This window comes from Strix aluco, chromosome 1 (genome assembly GCF_031877795.1).
Source record: "Strix aluco isolate bStrAlu1 chromosome 1, bStrAlu1.hap1, whole genome shotgun sequence".
In the NCBI taxonomy this organism is placed as follows: Eukaryota; Metazoa; Chordata; class Aves; order Strigiformes; family Strigidae; genus Strix; species Strix aluco.
In genome coordinates this window covers 35714516-35736462 of record NC_133931.1, presented here as the reverse complement: position 1 = coordinate 35736462, position 21947 = coordinate 35714516, and the positions used below count along the sequence as shown (strand labels likewise).

At 39.3% G+C, this 21947-nt stretch overlaps 1 protein-coding gene across 2 annotated transcripts in view; it reads left to right on the top strand.

The window, feature by feature from the left end:
* KCNB2 (potassium voltage-gated channel subfamily B member 2) overlaps nucleotides 1-21947 on the top strand; it is a 203770-nt gene that overhangs the window by 11078 nt on the left and 170745 nt on the right. The window contains exons 1-2 of one of the 2 annotated variants that reach the window (XM_074817537.1): nucleotides 4459-4725; nucleotides 4812-5079. In XM_074817537.1, the coding sequence (XP_074673638.1) occupies nucleotides 4828-5079 (252 nt within the window). In that variant the 5' untranslated portion in view covers nucleotides 4459-4725; nucleotides 4812-4827. Of the gene's footprint in view, nucleotides 1-4394; nucleotides 5080-21947 lie in introns of those variants that run through there. The other variant, XM_074817529.1, reaches the window with a different exon arrangement.

The window sequence follows — 21947 nt, the reverse complement described above, 5'->3', positions numbered from 1 at the left end:
TCATGGTGACCTCTGTGCGTGCGGTTAGACTCACCTAGGCTCCAAAGCAGATGGCTGTGAACAAATCACTTATTAGGAGCAGACCTTGAAGCATGCTGACTTTCCAGTGATCCCTGCAAATTATTTGGGAGAGTCCTAACTGTGCTGTGCCAGGTGATGCTCTGGCAATGTGATGGCACAGGCAACTGAGTTCCTCTGCCTAAGGGTTTAATCTGCTCACGTAGGCATGCCTCTCAGATGTGATAAAAATGCTCAGGACTCTGTAAAAAGCAGCTATCTCAATTTGAGCAGCCAAAATTATTGGATATTTCAGGCATCTATGACCTTCATTTCTCCATTATAAAGCAATGGCAATAATGGCCTCCTAATGATGTTGAGAAGGGAAAATCTGGGATACCCTAGAAGCGCTCAGGTAGGATACTGAGAGCTCCCTGAGGGAAATTCATCACTTTGCATGTAGTGTTGGGTTTGCAGTAGGACATGCTAAATAACATCAGAGGCCAAATAGTGAATGAGAAAGATTAAAAGAATTGGTGAATAATTACCCGTTCACTTAAAGCAGAAGTGATTGGTGTGTGGGGAATCACACCATTAAAAGCTGTAAACATATGGTGCGGGGGAAGACACTTAACCTTCGTTCTGGCTTTTCCTAGCTTTTTGAGTAGTAGTCTTTGCAGTTTTAACTTCTATTTAATGCAAAGATTGACTTGGATTTTGAAGTTTTATTCATTATGACAGGTATTTTCCTACAAAGTCATTTTATTATTGCAAGGAAAGAATATGGGGTTTATCTGCAGTTGCTCATATATATCCGTGGTTAGAATTTGTGTCTTTCTCTACTGATTGCAAAGCAGTGCTGCTGAGCAGCAGGGTGGCTTTGACTGCCTACTGAGGGGTCGTCGTATTTCTCACTAGCCCATTGTGGATGAAGTACATGGTGGAGTTGCACACAGCCAAAAGGTTAAGGCAATAAACTAAACTGAAAAATATTTTAAGCCTTCTCAGGACAAAAATTGCAGTGTCTGAAGAGTTAGTTGAAGTAGCTAAAATCCGGAAAGGTTATTTAATGAATTGTAAAGATAACCTCACTTGCATAATTTTGTTATAATGAAAGATCTGGTGATTTTGTGTGGAATTTGTAACGTGGATTATAAAGTTAAAAATGTTACGTAGCTAAAGTAGAGGCTATTGATTAAGTTTTTGTTGAAGGCACAGTTAAATACAGGCTCTATAGTCCAGGCTTGGGGAAAAGCTGTGCAGGAAGCAATTTTAAAAAATTATCAGCCAAAACCAAAAGAAGGTGTGAAGAAAGGCACTTAGGAAGCAAAGGAAAAGATTTTTTTTTTTTTTTTTTTTTAAAGTTATGCGGTCCACTGCTTGTATATATTTCAATGAAAGGAGCTCGGAAAAAAAGCAAAAATAGCCCTCATGTTTCAAGATTCTTCATTTGGAAAAATGCTTTTTTATTTTTGGTCTTTTCAGAGTGCTACATGTTGTGAATGCTGGTTCATCCCTTGGTACATATGTACTACATAGCACCTTGAATCCAGTCTTCTCAACACTAAACTTAATGGTGTCTCACTGCTGACTTCAGTATGACCACAGTTCACCAGGATTTTAAAAGCTTTTTAGAAAAGCCATGTTTTCTCAGGTAGGAAGATGCAACCAATAAGTATACTGACAAGTCAGAAAATGTTTTATCAGCTTTAGACCAGTCTGTGTGGTAACTGCATTGCATAGAAGTTGAAACAATGCATATGGTCTTGCATATCTTTAGTTTTTGTAATCAGAAAAACAAATGACGATGTGGTTAACCTAGAATTAATGAGATCAACTGCTTGATTTCTACTGCGTTTTACTCGGTATTGCTAATATTAGGGTACACATTAATTAAAAAAAGAAGAAATCCCAGAGTTTCAATAGTGAATAAACTAGTGAACATCTGTAAAAATTGCCTGAAGACTTGACCGATTTCATGGAGAATGACAGAACCTCTCTCTGAAGTTTTTAAAGTCTTGTGTTTTGTTATGTAAGGCATCCTTTAAAGGAGAAACATCATTGTGCATTAAAGTCTAAAAGGATTTTTTTGAAAAAGGTTGTAAATATTTCCTCTGTGGAAAAACATCCTCTCATATCTGCTTAGTGTTATGTGGTTCTCTCTATGTCTGATAAATACATTACAGACCACTAGGAGATGCTTAAGTGAGGAGACCTTGAAAAGACTTGAGTGCCGCCTCCCTTCTTAGAAGTCCCTCCATCATCCCCTTGCAGCTAAGGCAATGAGGAGGAGAGTAATACCAGAGAAAAAATCTGCCTAAGGTGAAGAAGAAAAAAAGCAAAATGCATAACCCAACAGAAAGGGATATATATTATGTAAAACTACTGATGTCAGGGCTTTGATTTTGATATGATATTTATCTTTGCAAGTGAAGTTATCAGATTATCTTTTTCATGAATGAAGGTAAATGTTACAGGCTTAAACCCTTACGTAAATAGGCACAGAGGTGCTCTGGGTTGCACTGGGGCGTCAGGAGGGAGCTTCACAGTGCAATGCTCGAGGCAAGATGGGAAGAGGCAGAATATTTTGGCCCTTGTGTTTTCTGAAGTAGGTTCGGTTTGACAGTGAAATGGCTAACATGGTGGTGTTTTGGGCTGTTGCTGTCATAGGGGTTAACAAGACAGTGAGTAATGCACTCAACCAAAAAAAAAGATCTGTAAATGTAAATATTACTCTGATGACTAATTTTCCTTTCCCCCCATGTTTTTGGACATGGAAGACTGTTAATACCTGTATCATACATGGCTGAGCCTTATTATTACTTTATCTGTTGGTGGAGAAACATTTGAAGTTTAGCTATAATGAGGTCTAGTAATTTTAATTTTATACTAGCAACAGTCAACACTGTCATAAGCATGTCAGATGACACGCTGAAATAATTCTTTATTTTTCCTGATATTTTTAGTAGGATTATTCTAGATCCCCACTGCTCAGGTGAGGATCTGGTCTCTGTGACCTTCTAATTCCCTTTCAAATTTCCACCTTTTTTCATGGTGAGTTTGTACCCATTTGTTCTTGTGCCATCATGGTCCTTTAGTACAAATGGTTCTTCTCCCTCCCTGGTGTTTACCCTTGATGTATTTATAGGTAACAACCCCTCCCATTACAACCTTCATGCTTACTCTTCAAAGAGAATCAAATTCTTGTTCACATCAAATAATTTTTTAAAGCTGGAGTTATTTCACTTCCACAAAAAAGACCAGACTTTTGAATTGTTGATTTGCAGAGAATGGGAGGAGAAGATGTCAACTCAGGAAAACTACTAAGAAGGACTTTCCTACTTTGGAAAAGAAGCTTGTCTAAGCATTCTTAATATTCTCCTCTTTGGGCCATGATGCCATTGTTAAGTTATTATTTAAGCACCATGTCAGATAATTGACCATAGTAGAGGTGGTGGGTGGGTCTCCTTCCTGTTTGATACTGATATTCCAAATTTTGTGACGAACAGCTGCACTTCAGAGTTCACTGAAGCACTAGGCACAGTGAGTGAGGATGCACTTGTGGATTATTAAAATTGAGATTGCTGATTGCTGTCACGCAGTCATGTCCCTGCAGCAACTTAACAGGTGAACAAACGGGGCAGAGAAGAGCCTTTCTCAGGAGCCAGGGAATGGTATGCACAGTCCTTGCCTGTACTTGCCTGCACTTGCACATATTGCTGGTCAGTTGACTGCAGAAGTATTAGTATTCTTTTGACCTGTTTGTAAAGAAATCAACACTGTCTGGTGCTAGAAATTTGACTTGTCGGGATGGCAATTGGATTGTTTGGTGAGTAACATTTGGCCATGAAATAATACAGCAAATCAATATTTCAGTTGGGAGAGGGAGGGAAGCAATTTGGTTTCACAGGAGATTTTGATATGCTCTAATCATTTTATTCATTTTCAGTATCTCCCAAATTTGAATTTTTCAATACAAAGGAAGCTAGCATCTGTCTCACTTTTTTATTATGAATATCCCTACAATCTTTCCATTAGCACACCTCACAAATTAATTGGTAAGTAATCAGATTAAGCTAACATGGCTGCATCAGAAACTAGTTTTTAAACAAACAAACAAAACAGAAAAACCCCAAGTCCTCTGTACAAACTGTCACAGTTGATTTTCATGAATGCAGAAATTCCAGTGAATTTTTCCTTTGCTTAAACACAGTGCTCTTAGCTGTTCCAGTTGTTCCAGTGGTTCTGTATACGACCACAAAAGACTCTCACTGTAGAAAGAGCAAATTGCCATCATTAAATTTTCATCTGCATATGAAAGCATGGAAGGAGAGAGACACAGAGAGATTGGGGAATATATTGTACTTTGCGATATTCTAATTTTTTGTCTTTTTTAGCTTCAGGAATGGAGCTGCCTGTCTGAAGAGGACTCTGCCCAAATATTTCTAGTCTCCAAGCTCACCCCCCTAAAGACTCTGGTGTTACAACTGCATATTTTTCAGAATGGCTGAGAAGGCTCCACCAGGGATCAACAGAAAGTCTTCAAGGTCTACCCTTTCTCTGCCTCCAGAACCAGTGGAGATCATTAGGAGCAAAGCCTGCTCGCGGAGAGTTAAAATAAATGTCGGTGGGCTCAACCATGAAGTGCTGTGGAGGACTTTGGACAGACTTCCAAGGACACGATTAGGAAAGCTCAGAGACTGCAATACTCACGAATCTCTACTAGAAGTATGTGATGACTATAATCTAAATGAAAATGAGTATTTTTTTGATCGACACCCAGGGGCTTTCACTTCCATTTTGAATTTCTACAGGACAGGGAAACTACATATGATGGAAGAAATGTGTGCTCTTTCCTTTGGCCAGGAGCTTGATTACTGGGGGATTGATGAAATATATTTAGAATCTTGCTGCCAGGCAAGATACCATCAAAAGAAAGAGCAGATGAATGAGGAGCTGAGGAGAGAGGCAGAGACAATGCGAGAGAGAGAAGGGGAAGAGTTTGATAATACCTGCTGCCCAGAGAAAAGGAAGAAGCTCTGGGACTTGCTGGAGAAACCCAACTCATCTGTGGCAGCAAAGGTAGGATAAACAGTAGGCTTAACACAGACAGTAGAAAATAGTTTCGTGACACATATATCTTACATGCAGGAATCAAAAACTTTCACTGAAATATTTAGAAAAAAGAAAAATCTGAAAATCTACATATCATGAAGTGAATACACCCAAATCTGTCCTAAACCCCACTGAAATCAGCAGAAAGAATCTTGTTGACTTCAGCTGATTTTAGGGAACTGCTACACTTTACTTTTTTACTTGTATATAATCAGAAACATCTGTGTGATTGTTAAAGGACTTTATATTAAATGCTTCAATGAAAATACAGCCAGAGAACACTACCTACTTTTTTTTTTAGAAGAGCACTTGGTTATGAGAAACAGACGTTTCAGTCTCACTGCTTGTCCTATTACAGGCATTGTCTGGGTGTGCTATCAGTGTCTCATAAGGCTTGCTGGATAGGTTATCAAAGAATAGTGTCAACAGCTGCTACCTGGCATGATTTCACATTGGGCAAGGATTGCAGTATGTTTTCTCTTAAACTACATTTTTGCGACCAAGAATTAGAGTGTTCTGTATATAAGTATTAAAATATCAAAGCATACATATACACATATGTACATTTATATGTTTGCATACATATGTATATAAACAAGTAGATATTATATACATATATATGCACACACATACATACATATATGTAAAATTTGTATATATTCAGGCAGAAACGAGGAAACACTCAGATGAAGTCTTGTTCCAGTACTGCTGTCTTCAAACAGGCAAGCTGGGTAAAGTCTCACTGATACAGTGGAAAAGTTTACCCTTGTTAGGGAAGCAGGACTGCACACACAGATGTTGGTACTTCTGTTTAAAAGAAAGATTTCCTTGCTTCTTGAAGAACTTCATTGTTCTATTTGTGATGTGAGGTACTATTTAATGTGAGGTAAATCATGGAAGCTTGTTTCCAGTTTGAACCACTTGGGCAAAGATGTTTGGTGTTTAGATGTTTATGTTAAGCTTAACTGTGGCTTTATCATCTTCTTTTGTTGATTTGTTATTGGATGCAACACTACTGGACTAAGGTAAGTATTAAAATATGATGGTGGAATGGACAAAAACCAGAATCCTGGCAAAGATTTTTCTTGCAATAGCCACTTCTTACTATTGAGGTGCAATACACAATTTTTTTTTATGTCAGCTTTTCATTGTGGGCTGCCTAACTGTTTAAGCAAGGACTTACTTTTGTAAAAATGTTATTTATTGTGCCAGAATATAAGGTTCATAACTGGAATAAAAGCTTATAGGAGAAAAAAGAAGGCATTCAGAATATTTTAGAAAACAATGTGAATACATTTTCTGCTTCTGAGATACATATTCTGGGCCATATGTTCCTCTCCAGGAGAAGGAGCAGAGGGGAAGCAGATGGGTATAAGTTGTGCCAAAAAGGGTTCAGGGAGGCCGTGTTACACACCGCGATCCCCTGGTACAAGCTAGCATCCATCAGCTCCCCTGGCACTTTTGTGACACAGCTGCTACACAGCCTGCAGGAGTCAGGGACCAGCTTCTCCATCCTGCACGGCTTGAAACATCACCGATGTGGTCTGTAGCAGACCTCTCCTCATGGAGCCACGTGGCTGGGACACGCTGCGCACAAGCTGGTAGATCGCCCGGCCACAGGTGCTGCCTTGGTTACATCCCACACTGTACCTGGGAGGCAGATTTGAGGGGAGAGAAAACCCAAGTGTTTGTTTGTGGAATCTTTACTGTCTTGTTTGTTTTAGCATAGAAAAGGCGGCAATTACCTATAGGACTTGAGACACGTGCGTAATTAGTGTTTTACTACGACTAGGCAGGAGTCAACACAGTAAGATGGAACAGATGAATAGGGTGAAACTAAAATACAGATTCTTAGGTTCTTTGCCTGTGCAACGCATTCATTCTTTTGCTTGGTGGATAAATGCAGAAATATAGGATGGTTAAACTTGCATGAGTGCTCGCCACTGATCAAACTCTTCTCATGGCTTAACAGTGCCCCATCATGGAAAGGAGTTAGGCCAACTCTGAGCTTTTAAGGAAATCCCCTTTTGGCCACTCAGGCCAGATTTCTCCTCAGGTTTTGCAAATGAAAGTGGCCATTTCTTTCATTTCCCAAGATGTCTAAATATTTATTTTTTACCTTTCTATTTCCCTTTTCCCTCATCTCCTGGTTTGACTGAATGTTGTAGTTCTATGTTTTCTTGCTAGAGTTTCACATTGCACTTGTATACCTGTTGCAATGGTTTCATTATTTCAATTGCCTTCTGTCTAAATCAATGCCATTTGATGTGGTTTCTGTGATTCTAGCAGCTGGAAGTCACCATATTACATGTACTTGGTTTCTCTTTCTAGCGACCCTCAGTCTGTAAATATAAGCCAAAATTGCAGTCAGATACACCCATGGCATCTCAAAGATGGCTGTAGAAACTTGGATGAATGACGTAAAGGAGAGCAGAAGCTGTCACAGCTCATTCAGACTTGGGGAACATAAGCAAACAAGCAGAGCTGCATGTAAAACAAGATATGCACAAATCAGTTGGATGTACTTCCAAACAGTTTGGAGCCATCACAGACTGTGTTAGGCTCTGTGGCAAGGTTTCATCTGAAGTGCTTGAAAAACATCACTTTCAGATTTCTCGTCTTTTGTTCTGTTATGTGATAAGTTGTTAGTTTGTCCTGAAACAAGAGGTAGAACCATCTTCTTTCCTAGTAGGACTAGAAAGGATGGTGGGATTTCAAGAGTGGAAAGTTGGGAACCAAATGAGGAACTATTACCATGAAGCCTCAGATTCCAATATTTGCTTCCTTACAGAATTCTATAGAAAGAGATGAGACCATGTCAACGTGCATAGCTATCCTACTGATACCTGTTCAATAATTCAGATCCTGTGTAGCACCCAAGCAGTTGACAGGAACAGCTTGCTTTTTAATCCCTTTCACATAAAATATTAGGAATATAAGAGAAACACTCATGTGTGGTTTTGTTATGTGGCTGTGTCTTGCCAATTCTTGATTCTGCTAAGATCTCTTCTAGGTCTGATCCAAAGCTTACTGAATTAAGGGGGAGTCCCACTTTGGATCTGAGCACAAATCCTGCTCCTTTCGAGGTCAACAAAGGTTTGCCATTGACTTCACTTACAGCAAGGTGAGACACAGCAAAGTGACAGTGCATAAGCAGCAGGTATTTTACATGATCTGTGACAATAAATAGGAGAGAGCAAGAAGGATGTGTGGCATGAAATAAAAACTATGGCTAGCTAGTAAGAAAGGATAATACAGACACACTTTACTATGTGAGGGTTTTTTAATTTTAGTAAATTCAGACATGCACCTCATCTCAGTCACGAATGAATATAATCCAGGCACAGCAGTTCTTGCTTAGTCCTCACCCCAGCAGAGGTTTCTGTGAATTCAGTAGTGGGTTTAACTGAGGAATACAGATTTGCCTCCATTTTCCAGTGTTGTCGTTCATAAGCTTTTTGAGTAGGATTAAGACAAAGATGTCCAGAAGTTCTACCATTTCAGACCTGTCCAGTGATACAAAATGAAAAGTAGTGCTGGGATTTAGGAAGAATGGGAAATTTGTGTATTCTACATCCCAGAGAAGTCCCAAAGCCTGGTCCCCAAGCCACAGAGTTTCATGAGGGTCTGGCATTGTTCGATTCAGAGTAACATCTGAGTTTTTAGACCAGGCATTTATTTATACTTATTGTGTAACCAGTATTTTGTGAAAACTCCATTTGGAAAAAGTTATTTTACTAATGCATAGTGAAGCAAAACCAAAACCAAAATGTATTTTGAAACTTTGTGGCAAAGAGGTCTGAAGCAGAATAGACCTTCTCCAGAGTGGGGTCATCATACATCCATTTTTCTCAAGAAAAGTCTTGACTTTCACCTTGGAGTTTTTGTCCAGGAAGTAAAAACCAGTCATCATCTGGTCTTCTAATTGCAGTTGCTGGACCTGTAACAGCCTCCTTAGAGCAGCAGCAGCTCTGACCAGCCTATCAGTAGTATGAAAGTCCTCACCAGATACCACAATGAGCACTGATTTCAATGGATGTGAATTGACTGCAGCTGGATTGCATAAGTGCTTACAATTCAGCACCTTGTTGAACTGAGATGCTAAGAATGAACTTAGCTGATCTGATGCCTTTTTAACTACGTCTGTATTATATTGTTCTGTGCAGTGCGCTTAAAATCAGAGGAACCTTACTTTGGTACAACCGTGAATCAAATGAACCCATAAATTTAATGTTTCTTTCAAAGTGTTAATGCACGAGGTCTTCCTTCCATTCTTGTTTATAGAATACAAGGATCTGGTTCTTTTCTCACACTTGTTTTATATTGATGAAACTCATTTGGACTAAATCCTCAATAAATATGGAATGTTTCTAGTGCAGATGATCTACTATAAATATAGAGTGAATGAGGTCAGAAATAAGTGCAGTATCTAGGAGAAATGGAGAGCCTATGTCTGCCTAAGGATACCTGATACTGACTCAATCACTTTTAATCTACAAGAGCACTTTAAGTGCCTTACAGTAACATTATCAATAAATATCTCTCAGATTTTCCATTGGTATTTTATATCACAGGTTGGCCCGTTGGATACAACGAGAGAGTAATTGCTTGGGATTGATTCTACAGGGCTTTCTTGTGCAAGTCATTCTCTTCCACATGAATATTTTCTTTAAGTTCAGTGTGACTATTAACTGATCAAATATAAAAGGTAGCAAAAATGTCATTAAAAAAATTACTAGTCAGTCACATTCTGTCCTTGATTTTTTGCATAACCACTGTTGATGTACATACACAGAAGGGTAAAATACTGGCCTTTGTGGCTCTGCAGCATGGGGTTTACCTTCTTTAAAGTTATGTGAAAGCTGATGGGGTTGAAAGTGTTCTCTGTTGATTCTGTTTATTTCACTGCATGGGTCATTTGTCCTTATTTTATTTCTTTTTTCCTTGGGGTTTGTTTTTTGGTTTTTTTTCCTTTGCATTACTGACTGTAACATGAGTATTCCTCCTTTGTGAAAAGCACACTAATTTATCAGCTAACTAGTGGACTGTGGATTACAGAAGGTATAATTATCCCAAGCCTGACTGGAAATAGTGAGGAGTTTGTGTGCTGCATTCAGTAACTAATCCCCTAGGTGAAATAATTCCTTTGGGAAAAAAAATAAAAAGAAAAAAACGAAGCATGAAAGAGGATATTCAGGCCACTAATATTTATTTAGGTACCAGGTACATTATGGCTAGGCTTGCTACAATGACTTGCCAGGAGAGGACACACCTATTATACATTAGGGGCCTGATTCTTATTTTCTGTAAGTCTGTTTTATATATGATTCACACTGACTCTAATGCCTATTTAGACTTTATAGAGCATCTTAAGAGTGGTCTTTGGGTAAGTGCAAATTAGCAGTCATTATGCCTAACTTCAGAACAGAGCTGAGTGTCATGTAAGACATTTCAGTATTCCTTTGCAAGTCCTTGTAAATTATCTCCTAGATTGTCACCCAGTGTTCATTGAGGGGCAAACCCTAATTAATGGTACATTACTGGTTCTTTTTGGGTTGAAGGTCACATCATATATGCTCAGAGGACTTTAGGAAAACGTTCATCTGGCTGGTTGTATTGCAAAGAAGAACTATCACACATAAGAAAAGTGTCAACAGCTGAATGTTTGCACTAAGAATATTAAAGCATTCAAGGGAAAGAAACACTTTTTGTTATGTTTACATCCTTTGTTATGTTATATGAACAAACCACTTTTCCTGCTTATGTCCTCTTCTCAGTTTAAGTTTACATGTTCTGTGTCATCCTGATTTTGTTAACATTTCTCCCTACAAAAACTTACATTCCATGTGCTTTCCCATCTACCTGTAGACCAAAGATGAAGATTATAATTAAGACTCTTTCTTTTTTAGAGTGTGAGGAATGGTTTTTGTACTATTTTAATTCGCACAAGTTTTTGTATTGTATATAGTATACCTCAGAGCATTCATTGAAGATGAGTTTTTCTAGCTGATGTGTGGATTCAACTTCTGTTTGACCTCTAGTTTCAACTTATTTGAGGGGGGAATCCAGCCTTTATCTGAATGTGCTACCAGGATTGTTATAGTTTGCATTGTCACTCCCAATACTTTAAAGACATTTGTCTGCTGAAACTAAGTTATGGTAAAGCACAGAGGATGGTCACTGTTAATAAATATGTATCTTCCTCTCACCATCGTTTCTGGCCAGAACACTTATTACCACTCTTTGCTTTTAAGGTGAAGTTATTTTTTGTGCTAAACGATAAAGTCAGTCAATGTGACTGTAAGACAAAGAGATTATATTTGATCCTAGTCATTCATATTTAATAACTAAAGTGTTTTAATGTCTTGAAAGATAAGTGAATATATTGTTTTTCAATAGATGTTATATCAAGGAACACAGTAGACTGGCAGTAGTTAATTGATTTTGTTTTAAGAACTTGTGTATACTCGCTATTGAGTTGGTCATTAAAAGATTATTTACCTTCTTTATACTTCTTATATGAAGTATCATGTAACCCATGATTCAGCATTTTTAGTCCATCTAAGTATCATGGAAATAGAGCTACCATCTGATCTGTCTTGCTCCAGAGGTGTTTAATACCTCAGTTACATATGGGTTCCCTGAGCCCTGAGATCTTATCTGTGGTGTGCTGAAAGGTCTTGCTGTAAACTTATTAAAAGAACTTACTAAAAATTACTATTGGAATAAAATGAGTAAAATGTCCTTTGAACTGACCTGTTTATTATTGACACTTAATTCTCAGTAAATCAGATGCTGAAATTTTGGAAGCAGTGCCAGGGGCAAAGATGCAGTGACTCATACTCAGACAGTCTATCACTGGCTTCAAGCACTGGCACAAGGGAATACCTCTGTTCATTGCCTGAACAGAGGGAAGGGATCTTTCCCTCCCGGAGCTGTGAGAAGGGGCTTCACTAACTCCAGTTTTATTGATACATTAAGGAAAATTAAAGAGGATTCATGATGCATCTTGTTAAAGGGGGAAAAAAAGGCAAGAATAATTATTTTAAAAATTCTGGAAATCCATTCCCCATGTTTGGAAATAAGATCTAATTGATAACATTTTGCAAAACAAAGTCTTAAACTAATGACTAGAGTGCCTGCACTTGTGACACAATCAACAGAATCAAACTCTGTGCTCTTGCACAGAGGTACATGCTAGGATTTAGAATATATGAGATTATAGTGAATTACCAGCAGGTACAGTCTGCATGAGGACAGCTATCCTTTGGTGTAATGGATAGAGAGCATTATTCCAATTTACCCCAGCCCTCTACGATGCCTTCTTTCTTCACCACTACTCAGATCCTTTTTTTTTAGCTGTTACCATAAATTGAGTATAGACCAGCATCAATTGCGTATACCTTTTAGAATATGTACTGCAGTATTTCTGGTTAGTATGGTAATGTTTTGTGCATTACGGCATGCCCCACAGTAACGTCAGAGGCATCTCACGAGCTGGATTTTCAGCTGTGGCATGTCACTTAAGCTGTGTCATGCCTGGGTGGACAGACCAGGGTGTTGTGCCTTTCCCTTCACCCAGAGGCAGATCATATGTCCTAAAAATGTTGCATTTCCGTTCTGTGTTTTCATAAGCAGCTGCCAGTGCATTGTCTTCTGTCACACAAGATATTTGGAAACAATCAGATGTCAGGGAGATATGCTAATAAATTTAATGATATGAAGGTGGTATTATTTGAAGGATTATCCAGACCAAATCTGTTGGAAGCAAAGAGCTGCACTTACTGTCTGGATATACAGGCTCTGTCTTGCTTTTGTAAAGCTGCGAGCAAAACAAATCTATACGATAACCTGCAAACTGGCCTTTCTGTTTGAGTCTCTGATTTTGCTGCAAGATGAGGAAGAGAAAAAAACTACTCCCAAGTGGCCAGGAAGCCAAAGAGATTTCTGCATGTTACTTATTTCAGAAAAAAACCATGGTATTTATATGGCAGACTCATGAGTTTTCTTTTTGATGAAGATATGTGAATATTTGACGCATAGCACTGAACCCCAGGTCCTTTGAGGGAATATTGAAAACAAGCATGTGACACTGGCACAGCTGTTTCAAAGTGACTTTGAGATCAAAAAAGTGTCCCAGTAGAGTCTTTTTATGAAGCCACTGCAGCCTGCTCTTTACATGCCTTGGTAACTCTCTCTTTGGGGAGGCATGCCATAAGGCCAGGTTTTCAGGTGGGATAAGTAAGTGTATTTCCATTTAAGTGTATTTGATTTGCACCGGTTGGGACCCAGACAACAGCCCTACATTTGAAGTTGTTTGGTTAAGTGTACAGTATTCTTTCCACATGAATGTTACGGCATTATAAGTGAGTACTCCACATACCATACCTGAAATAGGTCTTCTAGTGTTTTTGAGCAACAGTGGAAAGGGGCAAGTTGTCTTTGAAAAGCACACTTAGGCACTGTAAACATTAAGTCTACATATTAACAAACTACCCTTATTTCCAAAAACTGTGTTTGGGGTTGTTGGAGTTTTTAGTCATGCATATCCTATGTGTAGGTATATATAATATTGACAGCTGAGCCTTTTTTTTTTTAGCTCACAATACAGCACAATGAGAAGATGTGTGAGATGGTGGAAGTAATCAGAGCAGTGGCTTTCTCTTGGTACTTAAGCGCCTACAAACTGCCTGAATCATATTTGCTGAATTTTCAAGTCATCTTGTAGCTACTTGTTATAAATATTCATTCTTCTAAATGTAGGGAAAAGCAGGAGCCAGAACACCGGATGCAAACCTGAAGTCCGAGGAAATTTTTATCTGAATGACAAGGTGAACTCCTGAGGTTGGGCGAGTCTTACCTGATCTCTGAGGCTCAGGTTCATTCCTCACTGAGAACCTTTTTATGCCTGATGCTTGTGGGAAATGGTATTGTGTTCCCCTAAGCTTCTGCCTAAAAACTGGCACTTCACTGGACTAATGAAAAAACCTTCCAGGATTATCTAAGCTTTTCTGTTCTAGCCTCTAAAAGGCAAGTTAAATAAAAGTCCAACAGGAGCAAAGTTCTTCACAAAACAGCTCTTAAAGGGAGATCTTTTTTCTCCAAGGCAGTAACAAACTTCACTGCAGAACTCCAGGGCACATTTGTTACCTGGAGGTCAGTGTCTTCACTCATCTTTCATTGGGTCCCTCCTGATGCAACCACAAGGGTTAGACACTGCTTTAAATAGCTCAGGTATGGCATACACCAGAGTTATTCCAAGGACAGCCAAGTTGCAGTGACAGTTTCGGGTGTCACTGGCTGCTTGCGGAATGCCCCATTGGAAGGGATGGCTGTTGACATGCTTTGGGACAGTCCAGCTTGCCTTTATTTAATGTATTGTTCGAGATGGTATTTTTGGTCAACTTCTGAGATGATCCCATTTCTTGTACTTGTTCAGTCAATCAGGTTTCCGTGACAAACAATGGCATCAGGTTTTGTTTACAAACTCATGCTCACACAGTTTCTTTCCTAAGCGCTGTAATGTCCTTTTGGATTGCTTACTGAAGGCTCCTCGGGTGATCTGTCTGTTCTGCTTTACTGCAGTATCTACCATTGTGTTTGGCTTTGGGGGAGGATTTTCTAGAGATCAGTGGATATTGCAAAATTAAAGTAGTTAGGGTAGTTCTTTTGCAGACTACAAGAGATCTTCTAAAAGTGTTACAGGCTTGTTCTGAAAAGATCTTGGAACTAATTTCCATTTCTGTTATTTTCACAAAGACTTTATATTTTCATATATTTTAAAAACTTTGATATAAATTCTTTTGTGGCGTTCCATGCCATTTGGAAAAACTGTTCCAAAAGTATCTTGGCCTGTGGTCTATGTATGCATGTACACAAATACATTTGGTGAGATTATAGCACAGAAAAACTTGGCTAGTGCCCCTGAATTCTGTCAAAACACTGACATTGACTTCAAAGTGCTTTAGAGCATTGCTAGCACAAAAAGGCAAAACATCTAATATGAAAAGAGTACATAGGTATGAGACAGTCCTGTTTGAATGAACCCTACAGCCTTTTTTAGAATTGCAGCAGGAGGAAAAAACGACTTAGACATAATTCAGAGCTGAGGCTGTAAGTTTGAGATGTATCTGATCAAAAGTCTGTTCTGTACTTAACAGCCCTTCAGGGCAGTATGGTACAGTTTAGTCTTTTTACTGGTGATACATAAGATAATTGCAGGAACGGCGAGCCATTTCAATATCGTGGCAGGAATTATAACTAGCCACTTCTACATCTCCAACTCAGAGGGCTTGAAACACACTTAAAGCTCTGAGGATAAGTAGGCCATGCTCATGAATCCAAGATGAGGACCAAAAGCCTGGAGTCATTTTGAGATGCTTCTACTGTTTTACCCTGTGTCCTGGCAGAACACTTAATAACCCTTCACACTGAGCATAGGTGGCTTCTCATGCCTTTCCTTTGGCCCATGACCTGCATATGGTAAGCATTTTTTTTTCATCTGATGATTCAAAATTTTCTATGCCATTTTACACCCTGTTACCTAACTGCAGGTCTGTGCAGTGCAATTTGCTGTGTTTGACAGTGTTTAGCTGAGGTCAGGAAAGGGGCACCACAAGCCATGAGGTTGAAGGTCCTGTGGATCACTCTGATGAGCAACTTGTGTGTTGGCAAGAAAGAGAATGCTTCTCCAGACAAGATCAGAAATCTGGACCGTGTTCTGTTACTTTAATAAATGATACATGGAAGGCTTGAAGTTGAACACAAAGTATGGTGTGGTTTCATGCTAGAGTGAAGTTCATTATAAAAGACATTATAATCTGAGAAAAGTCCCAGTTATTTTTGAAAAGAAATGGAATAAGAAATCCCTACACTTCTACTGTTTATTCATATAATTATATGTCAAAGGTCAATAAGTGATATGGGAAACAAAGCTGAACAGAACTAACCAGTTATTTTAGAAGGTATACGAGCGAAATCCTAAGAACTGAATGCTAAGTAATTGAGTTTCTCTGGGTCTTTAAAATGTTGTTTAAGTTGACACAAAAGTGGATTTTTCAAAATAGTAAAACAAAGGGGAAAAAAACTTTGTAAGTTGATTTATAAGGCCACTGGGGTGACCTGTTAGGAAATTGCAGAGAGCGTGGTGTAAATGCTTGCCCTTTCTCTTCATGTGTCAGTTAATAGGCATAGGGGATGGATTAGATGCAGATATTGTTGAAAAAGTCCCCCTGTCCCCTTAGCTGAGTATTAGGACATCCTAGTGAGCACTCAGAAATGAAACATTTTCACCAGAAATATTTTCACTCCATCAACTCTGCTAGTGGTTATGTGCCCTGGTCCCATTTTAGCCTTATGCACTGAATTTCCTGCTTCTCCTCATGACACTATTTTCTTAAGAGGAGGTGGGTGCAGCACGAAAAATGAGCTGAGGAATCTCACCCAGAGAGGAAAATGAAGACGTGAAGTTCTGTCAAACCAATAGATGAAGAAGGGAAGGAAGGAAGGAAGGAAGGAAGGAAGGAAGGAAGGAAGGAAGGAAGGAAGGAAGGAAGGAAGGAAGGAAGGAAGGAAGGAAGGAAGGAAGGAAGGAAGGAAGGAAGGGAGGGAGGAAGGAAGGAAGGAAGGAAGGAGGGGAGGGAAGGAGGGAGGGAGGGGAGGTTGGTGTGCATGGGTTTCATTCCAAACTGCATATGGAAAATTAACCTAAAATGCTGTAGCTACTGCAATAACAGTCAAATGGTGAATGATTCCTCTTAGCTTTTCAGTAGCTTCTTCAGTCTGTTGAATTCAGGAAGAATCAATGCAGTTTGTTATGTAGTTTTATGTGTAGTTTTGGATTAAATAAGTATGTTGAAGAGAGGGGTTTTTAACTAGCTAATAGAGATGAGAGGTCTTGAACTGAATGATGATCTGCTTGATGAGTGTATTATAGGGAGAATAGATGAGGGATAGATGTGCTCTTTAGGAAGCATTCTTAGTACTTGTTAACACCAGCAGTGATGGAATGGTGGGACAAGTCTTATTACAATGTAGTGTCACTGATGTTAGTAATGCCTGTATGGAGAATAAGCTCTTCTGAAATACTTCTCTTTTCTTTCCTGAAAGCAAATGAATTTCCTTTGAAGAGAGCTGGTGTGTCAGGTTCACAGGTGTCCTTCCCTCTCAGACTGATTTCTGTCAGTATTTGAAAATAAATGTTTTAGTTTAGGGGGTTATGAAATTGAAAGCCTAAGCTTAATCTTGGAAATATCCATTATTGCACTGAATCCCTGATAATGTGTCTGATACATTTCAGCAATACCTCATTCACTTTAATGTGACTTCAGCATTTGTAACTCCAGCATCATCTGTTTCCTTCCTAATTTGATTTAAAAACAAAAACCAGCCCTTCCCTAAGCCTGTGTTCCTAGGAAGGAGGCTGTGTGTAACAGAGAAGTGGTTAACAGAGTGCAGTTGCTAGCAGGGTTTTATTGCTGCCAATCTTTCATGGAGGCATCCTCCCCTGGGGCTTCTCTGGAAAGGCACAGTGCAGCTGCAAAGGGCACTGTGCAGGCACAGATGTCTTCTGCTTGTGAACTCAAGCTGAAAGTCCACGTGCAAGCTACAGGAGAGCCCGTGTCAGTCACTGTGAACAGGAGGCTAAATTGCAAATCAGTTTGATGCCTTTGCCCCCTCCCTCTTAAAAAAGGGAAGATGGGAAGAAAACCTTCAAAAGCTCTGAACCTTTCCCTGTAGTCCGGTTCTGTGAAAAGGAGTGTTACCCCTCGGGAGCAAGGCTGAACTCAGGAGGAGCAGTGCTTCAAAGGCCTACGCTAACCGGGGGATCCCTGTGACAGACCAGTTTGCCTTCAGGAGTATACATGGTAATGGTTCCTGGTCCTAACTGGGTGGCAGTGGATGGAAGAAGCAGTTCTCTCCCACACTTCCTCCACTGCTCTGTCATAGGCAAATAGCACTTACAGGCACAGAAATGACACTGAACCTGCACAGAGATACATGAGTAAAACTCAAAAGAAGAATGGAGGTTTTTAACTGGATTTCCCCTTTTCATTTCCCATGCCTGTATAAATACAGTTTTCTTTTCCCTATTATACATGCATGAAGGAGTCAATTAGAAAGGAGTCAAGGAAAAAGGCACAGTGCTGTCTTTCTGTTTTCTTAAGGGCTGTAGAGAAGAATATCACAATATTTTTACTATTTTTGCTAGAATGTTTATTTTTTAGTACTACCATATCTATTGTTTTAAAACTTCTCTAAAGTGAAACCCCTCCTCCAGAGGGATGTTCACCTAAGTCTCCTGAGTTGTTTATAGCAGAAAGGCAAACACCCGTTGACTCTGGTGTGCACTGCTGTAACATTGATCTAGGGTGCAAGAAAAAAGAAGATACATTTTGCAGTGGATGAAAACCCCTGATAAATTTATACAATGATGTCAAGTACTTTGGCATTCATTGTTTGGTCAGTTGTCACAAATAAGGTAGACTTCCTAGGCTTAAGGGTGCTATTTTGAAACACAGTTGCTGTTAAAGGAGATTTACAGTACTCTAAAAAGATGGGAGTGAGATAATAGACCAAAATGAAGACATAAAACATGAAGCCAGGTTGCGTCTAAACAGTAAAAGCAGTCTTTTCTTCCTCTTCGTGCAAGATCTGTAGTCACAGTTGTGCCAGTGAATACCATTTCTTTTGCACAATAGTATGCATCTCTAGTATAGTCCTTTGACCATAGGAAACCCTCCAGACTAACAGGCTTGGTGATGTTGAGAGCTCAGCCTCTGCATAGCAGCTGGTGTTGCATGGGGCCTCGCCACAGAAATGCACTGGGCAAGTTGAGGGCTGGGCACGAGGGCTTGCTTCTGGGGCAGCTGGGCTGCAGCCCATTTGGGAGGCAAGCTGCCCTGGGGACAGAGCTCTGGGGTGCTCTGGCTGGCTTGTCATGTGTCAAAGGAAGGAAACCTGTATCAGCAGCAAGATGCTTGCTGGTTGGAATAACACATGCAATTTAGATAACTCTGTTTGCATCCTGTATAAGTAACCTAATATTTGAGCTGTGGAGGTGACATTATTTCATATGGTAAGGGTTAAAGAAAAATGGAATAGGCAGTTTAAGTCACCACATAACTTCCCTAAGGCTAGAAGGCATCAGCAGAAAAGATGACCAAGGACAAGGTAGGGAGTAAGAGAGAAATAGTCACCAAGTATCTAAATGTGCTGAAGTCCTACTGCATATTAGGGTTTTAGCACTGAAAAGCCATGGCAATAGTACTTAATTCTTCTTAAAAACCTTTGGCTCAATATCTCATGTAACTTTTTGTTTCTATTGTCTGACCTGTTGGTCAAAAAGAGAAGGTAGGGTCCATATGATTTCATACAAAGGTTCTCCAGTTTGCCTTAATTCATAGCACAGAACTTCAGCACAGTGACAGCCATCTAGTGAAAGAGGAGGTCTGAGGACTAGCCTACTTGTGAGTGAGATTATTCCTTCTGTGAAAGCAAAGCAGTGTTTCCTCCAACTGTATGGAACAGAATTTTAAACTAAGCAGGGGACAGCTGTTCCCTAGTGTTTACTGACAGCTTGTACATATGTGTTAGGTACGTGCATATAAAAGTTACGGTGCAAAGTGAGGTGCTTTGCAACTGTCCGATGTCACATACGCATGTCACCACACCAGCCCAAAAGCAAGGTACTCCAGAGAGGGGTATATGTTGTGCTTGAGAAGAAAATTAATATGATACTGTCAGCTGCTTTGTTGTGTAAATCACTCCTAGTAAAGATTTAGTGTCACAAGATCACCTCTGGGTGAAAACACATCTATTAAAGAAAGCATGAACTTTTTATAGTATTTGGAGAGTAAAGTTAATGAGCCTTGCTTACAGATTAAATGCAGACAAGTAGATGTTCTCATCTGTCCCTAATGTCATTGTTTTAGTATTGAGTGCCTTGTAATATTGAGTGATTTGAGATTTGCAGGCATTTGACAGAGCAGAAGCCCTGTTGTACTAATGTGGACCTCAGGTACACTGTGGGTACTTTAAGATCACAGAAAGTCCATGACAAAGCAGGAAGCTGGATCCAAATCTTTCAGGTCCTACACAGCCTCCTACATCTGGACCATCTTTTCTTTCTGTGGAAATCTAGTCTTACATATTTTAGAGTTAAGGCAGGCAGAGTTTATCCTCCGTTACCGTTACTAATTAAATAATGTTCTCATTTAATAATGCTGGCAGAGATTTTCAAGCTTACAAGCCTAAGGGACTCAGATGTCTTGTTTTTAGTCCTTTTAATGGGAAATAAGCTATTTTAGCCAATATATTGTGGGTGTATCTGTGTAATGGTGTACATGTCAGTTGATCCCAGAGTCTTTTGACATGTTTAGTTCAGTGCTATTGTTTAAAAGAAAATTTATAGATTACACTATATTTACGGAATTTACCTGCTACTTATCATAGTAACAATTTGCCTTTGATAAGATTTCTACAGTGTAGCTTGAAAAGTGAATTAATATTTAATTTAAAGTCAATAAAAAAGACTTTGTGGGTGGGAAAACAAAAATAAATGCTAAGAGCAGAGATAAAAGGTAAGAAAGTCTTCAGAGGCATCCAGATTTTTCTTTAGATATTTATCCATAGTCATTGATTCTTAGTTCCATCCTGGTCTTTTGTCTTGAAAATTCTTTTTGTTCGGTAAGCAGATGTGAAGCATCTCTTCTGAGATGTTGCAACCTGCCTACTCTTCCAGTATACTTTGGAGAAGCTGAATTTATAATTGGTGCAGTCAGCTTCCTCTGGAGTCTGAAGTGGGTTCCAGGGCAAAAAATCCTGAACTAATTTCAGATGGTCTACCCCAGGATTGACAGCCCAGTTCCTGCATCACCCTTTGGTGCTACCCTCATATCAGTTCACCTTGGTAAGAGGCAAGGCTTATTAATTTGGATGCAGGGCCATGCTGACAGCCTCAGTGTTGCTGCGCATTGTGGACAGACCTGCATGCTCAGTGATACTTAGTGATTTCAACGCAAAGTTCCTTCGTATCAGATCTGTGTCTTCCAAGTTTTGTGTTTAACATTGTAAAAGAGAAGAAACAAAGTTTACAGCAGTTGAAAAAGGGAAGGGCTAAGGCGATTGCATATTGAGTCAAGACAACAATTTTGACATTCAGAACAGTAAATAATTTGTCAGACTCATCCTACAACTGCTATCTGGATGGGACATTTGTTTCCTTTCCACTGTGACTTGTGGTCACAATTAGTCTTCATTACAGTAGTGCTGCAGCAGCCAGTAGAGAATCACGGTGTAGACCACACTGATCTCAGTTCATAAACTGAGTAGGTGATGGGCAGGAGGGAGGAAAAACACGTGGGTGCAGCAAATGGAGTTGAGCAGGGATGTGGTTACAATAGTCGGTGTTGTTAGAGCATGCTAGCTGGGCTTCTGGAGGTTCAATAGCGCCTGACATTTTCTTAAACAGTATGTATATATCTTCTGTGAATGGAGTTAACTTTCCTTAGTTTTCTCTTTACCTTGTTCCAATTTCTCGCTCTTGCATGACTCAGAAAAAGGCTGAGCTGGACATTCTGGAAAACAGGATTGATGCAGTAGGTAAGCTTGGATAAAGTCTTCACCTAACATTACATTTGGTCATTTATATCACAAACAAGTGAACTGAAGACATTATAGAAATTTTTTTTCAAACAAAAAGTAGGGAAAATATGAGAGGTAAAGAAGCACACAAAATCAGACTGATCATTTGCTAGAAAGTTAAAAAGAAGTGCTCTCCTTAATTAAAAATAGGACAAAGATCAATAAAAAGTCAGTGCTGACAAAGTCCTACT